Genomic DNA, 6,159 nt, shown 5'->3' on the forward strand with positions numbered 1-6,159 from the left:
TGTCTGTCTGTCTGTCTGTCTGTCTGTCTGTCTGTCTGTCTGTCTGTCTGTCTTTCTGTCTCTCTGTCTGTCTGTCCGTCTGTCTGTCTCTCTGTCTACCTGTCTGTCTGTCTACCTGTCTGTCTGTCTGTCTCTCTGTCTACCTGTCTGTCTGTCTGTCTCTCTGTCTACCTGTCTGTCTGTCTACCTGTCTGTCTGTCTGTCTGTCTACCTGTCTGTCTGTCTACCTGTCTGTCTGTCTGTCTCTCTGTCTCTCTGTCTGTCTCTCTGTCTGTCTACCTGTCTGTCTGTCTCTCTGTCTGTCTGCAACGTCTGCTTAATAGAGTGAGTTGTTCTTAGGACAAAACATCTTGTTCATCATGCATGTTGGAAAATAGCAGCTTGTGCCAAAACCCCCCGCTATAATTATTCTTAGCAACTTTCTAGGAACTGCATAACAAACGAGAGGTAAATAAGAGGTTGGCTTGGTGTCCACTCGGCTAAGAGGATTGGATTTACAAACCCGGTGAATGAAAACTCCTTGGACAAATCAACAGTTGTAGGATTATCAGTCTGTGGAGCCGACCGTGGCAGAGTAGCTGCCGTGTTCACGGCCAGAGGCACGACAACTATCCGCCACGGGTGGCAACACGCTGTCATCGCTAAGCTGTCACACGTTATTTCACTTTCATTTAACCAAACTTTCTTTCACCTGTGCTGTTCTGTTCTGTCGAAGGAAGACACGTGACATGAAGTTCTCTTCATGTCAAGCAGAGTAACTATACAAATGTAAAGCCAGGCTGCCACGTATGAAGAAGCATCAGATGTATTTCACTGTCACATTTGTAACACAAATGTTTAACCAGTTTTTCCGTTTTTATCGGATTCCCGAGGGTTCAACTGTTTCTATTTTCATCTTGTTTCATTCCCACAACATCTGCACATATATTTCTTTATGCTTGTCAACTGGTATGTCTGTCTTTGTGAAACACGTTGGTACAAAACCTGTTTGCTTTTTAAATATGGCAGCGTGGATGATTAATGCTGTGTTTTTATGTTTCCTGCTCCTCTGGAATAACCTTCCTGCTGACATCGGACAGTCTGACTCTGTTGAGGCCTTTAAGACCCAAACTTTAAATTATTGTTTGCCTCAACTTTAAGGCAAGAACACTGCACACTGAGTGAAAACCACTGCCATCACTCAAACCCTCTGTTGTTTATCCCACAAACATACGAGCATCCAAGCGGCCTGTCCAGCCCTCTGTCCCTCCCTCGCTTGCTTCCTAGTCTCTCCTCCTTTTCCTCCCTCTTCATTCAGGCTTCTCTCTCTCTCTCTCTCTCTCTCTCTCTCTCTCTCTCTCTCTCTCTCTCTCTGTCCTGACTGTCTATGCCTCATTCCAGATCTTTTGGATCTGGATCTTCAGCCTCTCAACCTCTGTGTGTGCTGGTTTCCTTTCCCCTATCTGTGTGAATGATGTGTCTGAGCTTTGCGTCTTGTGTGTTGGTCTCTCAGGTCAACCTGATTGTCTGTGCTGTAATTGTTGTGTAACTTGTTGGTCTATTCTGTACTTGTGGCATGTATTACATGTCTGTCCATCCAGGAAGAGGGATCCCTCCACTTTTACTCTGCCTGGTGTTTTTTTTTTTGGGGGGGGTGGGGCTTTATCTAAATGGAGGGCCTATAGACAGACCATGTTGTATGCTGTACAAGCCCCCTGAAGCAAATTTGGGATTCATGACATTGGGCTTTATGAATTTAAAATGGCTTTTAAAGTTCATAAACTGCAAAAAGTAAAATAATAGTTATACAAAGTATGCCATCTTAATTTTGCATTTAGACATGTGTTTCATAAACATGTCAAGCAACCAGAATTACACATTATGTGGCTAATTTTAACAACATCTCCCACAAGTTTAGAAACAACCGTTGTTTTACATTGTATCCTTAATCTCACTTTGTATCACTCCCTCCAACATGAGCGGGTGCAAACCAGTAAGTCTCTGTGATAAACATGTTGCTCCGAGCAGAATTCCTGGGGGCCCCTTCCCTCCGATAATTGCTTCTGCCTTGTGGGAGAGGAGGTTGTGCCAATGAGGACAGACAAAAGCAAATAAGCTGATGCAAATAGCCGCTTGAGTGAAAGCGCTCAATCTATGCTTTCAATAGGCTTGCACAACAACAATCCAAGCTTGTTTACAAAAATAATGGAAAATCCATTCATGACTCATGGAGGACTCTCTCTCTGAGAGAAACCAGGGGGCACCGGTTTGTGACTAGCACTGTTTTTTAAACCTGTTTTAGACGTAGGTGAATAAAAAGATGGATGTTATAAAGGATGTAGATGCAAGCCATAAGAAACACGATGTACCAGTTCATTAGTGTGGCAAGAATGAGTGCACAAACTCAAATTCTGATGTATTAGACTACTAATAGATTATTAACTCTTGTGTTGTCTTCCCGAAAATCAACACTTTTGGAACTTTTTCTTAAGTTTTTGTCCCATTTTTGATGCTTAAAAAAAATTGATGTCCCTTTTTTTAACGTTTTCAACACTACGTAACACTATCTTAATAACTTTAGTTTTACAGTTATTTTTGGAATTTATTGTCAATAACTCTCATTTATAGGAAATTATATCTATGTTTTAGTTAGAAAAGCAGAAATTAGGAATTATTGAGACTAAAATTAAAGGAATGGATGTTGATGATAATCACAGACTGGAATATGTCAACTTTTACTCAATACTATTTCAAAAACACTTCAATGTTTTTTCAAATGCTATCAAATTGAATAAGACGCCCCAAAATGAATGAAAGTAGAGATTTGTACTTGTCAAAGAGCGTTGTGTGGAATCAATCATGTTATTTTGGGGAATTGAAAAGAACATGAACAAACGGGTCAATTTGACCCAAGGACAACGTGAGGGTTAAAAGAATCATAAAATGGCTGAACTTTGGTGAAAATGGAAAGAAGCTCATGTTTTTTGTTGATCTGACACCACTTCCTGATGTTTAACTTTTTAATTTGTATTACATACATACATATATTTTCTTTGTTTTGGCTGTTTTTTTGTAGGATTTACACCTCATGGCCAAAAGTAAAGCATGTGGATCCTCCCGTCTTCATGTTTAGTAGCTTTTTTCAGTTTTTCTTTTTTCCAAAATAGCATTGACCAGTTTAGATAAACCCCTTTCATAAGCACATGCATACCTTTGTGTGTGTTTCCAATCTTTGCTTATTTTTTCCCCACTTTGAGAGAATTCTGTAAAGTCTCACCTGGGTCCTAATCCAGCGTCTCGACATGACGTCCCCCGAGGACCGAAAGCTGATGAGCGCTCCAAAACTGTCACACGACCATCAGTCATACAGCGGGATGAAGGGGTTGGCATGACGACTGCTATGTCCGTCCTATCCCTGTGCCATTCCTCCGATTCCTCTCGACCACACACGTCTCCTGAAGGACGAACCAGGGAATCCAGACAGCACTGAGACGGTTTTCAGTCCTTCTCGGGATCATGGTTCTCTTTTTCCTTTAATCTGATTATTGGTAGGTGGACTGAAAAAGGTCAAAGAGCAGGAGAAGTCTGGAGACACAGGACAACTGTTACAGTAGGTGAAGGGCTATAAATATCAACAACTAAACCTCTTAAAAGAGACAGGGATAGAACAAGGAGGAGCACAGGAGTGCTGTAGATTCTTCTCTCAGACAATAACAAGGTAGATATACTGTATATTGTTTTGAACATAAAATTAGAAAATTAACTAATCAGAAATTGTGCAGACTTTTCTTTTTGTCTGTTTTTATTGCTGCTATATACGGATGTGCCTCATAGTTTGAGGGGTCTTTAGTCATATTGGGAACATATTTTATGTTGAAAAGACATTAACAAAATGGCATGTAACATAATATGCAACATTTAAAGAAGAAAAAAGTAATTCGCTTGACAAAACGTGCTCAGACCACAGATCAGTGTTATTTTCTAAATACACCGTTCCCAGGAAATACCTTACTTCCCACTGTCCTCGTTGACGTACAGTATTGAGTGGAATTTGTCCAAAGGTGTTGTGTAAGGTTGCAGATCCAAACAGGAGGCTAGTTTAGGGAAAACCTGCAAGAAATACTCTTAGAAAACTGCTTTTGTTGAGTAAGTCATTCTTTGGATGTGTCTTTGGATTCTCAGCACATCTATTTATGTATTTATTTTGCATAAGAAAAGCTAGACAACTCAAAAATTAACACAAACAAAGTAAATTACTTAAAAAGAGAGTGAGTAGGTGAGATTAAGAAAACACCAAGGGGCTAATAGAAGGAAGGAAGAGAGGAATAATGGAGATAATGAACAATTACAATTACAATTGTCCTAAACAAAACAGCTAATTGAACACAAGTAAACACTGACAAAAAAACGAAAAGAAAAGAAAAAAATACGGCCGGCTACTTAAACATCAAATGCATTCAATAAATTAAAATAACATAGATTAAATTAATGAATGTATTTACTTGACAGGGCAATACACAGCTCCTTAGCAGTATAAAGTGATTTTCCTCTCTTGTCCCTGGGCTGAAGGACAACAATCATCACAGTACTAAAACTCAAACACAACAACAACAACAACAACAACAACAACAACAACGTGAAGACAACAATACAATATTAACAACATTAAAACACCACGTTCTTTACAGATTACGGGAAACACATTTGCATCGACATTCAGAATCAAGAATTATTAAGATGTATCTGCTATATTGTTTATAAGTTTACAAAAAGCTGGATCATCAAAGCAGACTACTGCACCAGAGCTCCCTGTTCTGTGTGTTTATTGGTTATGATGATATATTAGGGAGTTAATGCCACTGTGACCTGTGGGATCCAGTATCAACCGAGCCAGGTCCTGCATTGCTACCTAATCCTTTGGCACTGTGTTGTGGAAATACCCGGGAAACCTCGACAGAGCACAATTTAGATTAGCTCAGCGAGTTACTCTGACATCGAGTAATGCTGCTCATTAACTATACCCTTGTAGCTGAGCTGCACCAATCACATCGGTGTATCTGATATAGGCGGGGCCAGAAGCGAGCTGCACCCATCACATCAGTGTATCTGATATAGAGGGGACCAGAGGCAGCTGCACCAATCACATCGGTGTATATAATGTAGGCGGGGCCAGGGGCGAGCTGCACCAATCACATCGGTTTATCTGATATAGGCGAACCAGAGGCAAGCTGCACCAATCACATCGCTGTATCTGATATAGGCGGGGCCAGAGGCAAGCTGCACCAATCACATCGCTGTATCCGATGTAGGCGGGACCAGAGGCAAAATGCACCAATCACATCGCTGTATCTGATATAGGCGGGTCGGAGGCGAGGTAAACAGATGACAACTAGATGACCAGTGAGCTCCGCTGGTAGCTAAGCGAACGGGGCTCTGGATACGTCACCCCGTGTGTTGTTGTGATTGGGCGTAGTGTTATCCCTTGAGATGGGCAAACTTTCATTACTCGATTTCCACGCTAGTGTGGAAAGGCCCATTGTCAAAATCTACTTTTAACACTTTTATTATTTCAAATTATATTGTTCTCACATGGTGCGTATTCCTAAAGTGGCATTAAATCTAATTACTGTACCATAATTGACAGAAATCCTGGAGCTAGTAAGTACTTTGCTACATTTCAAGTTGCATCAGATAAAAACAAAAGTCCTGATAAACTTTGTGAGACACAACTGAAGAGATAAATCAATAAAATCTAAATTGGATAACGGGTAGATGTCTTTATGAATTATACAGTTTAACAACAACATCACAGAATCATACTCATATCCACAGAATCATACTCATATCCACAAATTAGCTAAGTTTTAAAATCGACGGATTTCTCCTTTAAATCGTCTTTTTTTCCCGGTACCACACTGTTTTCCGTCCGACGCCTAACGGAACCTTTCTCTTTGTTCCGGCCTCACTGGAGCGAACATGGCGGCAGAGGGAGACGTCGATTTGGACCTGGAAGCCGACGAAAACTGTACGGGAAAACCGGCAGAAAAGCCTCGCAAACATGACAGTGGAGCCGCTGACTTGGAGAGAGTCACGGACTACGCGGAGGAGAAGGAAATCTCCAGCTCCGACTTAGAAACGGTGAGGGCTCCGGGCTAACGTTAGCCGGGGGGGGGGGGGGGG

At 41.2% G+C, this 6,159-nt stretch overlaps 2 protein-coding genes across 3 annotated transcripts in view; one reads left to right on the forward strand and one right to left on the reverse strand.

Moving 5' to 3' along the window:
- The window catches only part of serinc4 (serine incorporator 4), a 33,824-nt gene extending 30,310 nt beyond the window's left edge, over positions 1-3,514 (reverse strand). Inside the window, exon 1 of the mRNA XM_034863442.1 lies at positions 3,257-3,514. Coding sequence (XP_034719333.1) covers positions 3,257-3,283 — 27 coding nt within the window. The 5' untranslated portion in view covers positions 3,284-3,514. The remainder of the gene's footprint in view (positions 1-3,256) is intronic.
- A 2,360-nt stretch (positions 3,515-5,874) lies between these two features.
- The window catches only part of hypk (huntingtin interacting protein K), a 3,744-nt gene continuing 3,459 nt past the window's right edge, over positions 5,875-6,159 (forward strand). For both annotated transcript variants that reach the window (XM_034867186.1, XM_034867195.1), the window contains exon 1: positions 5,875-6,117. In XM_034867186.1, the coding sequence (XP_034723077.1) occupies positions 5,956-6,117 (162 nt within the window). In that variant the 5' untranslated portion in view covers positions 5,875-5,955. The remainder of the gene's footprint in view (positions 6,118-6,159) is intronic.

This window comes from Etheostoma cragini, chromosome 1 (assembly GCF_013103735.1).
Source record: "Etheostoma cragini isolate CJK2018 chromosome 1, CSU_Ecrag_1.0, whole genome shotgun sequence".
Taxonomy (NCBI): domain Eukaryota; kingdom Metazoa; phylum Chordata; class Actinopteri; order Perciformes; family Percidae; genus Etheostoma; species Etheostoma cragini.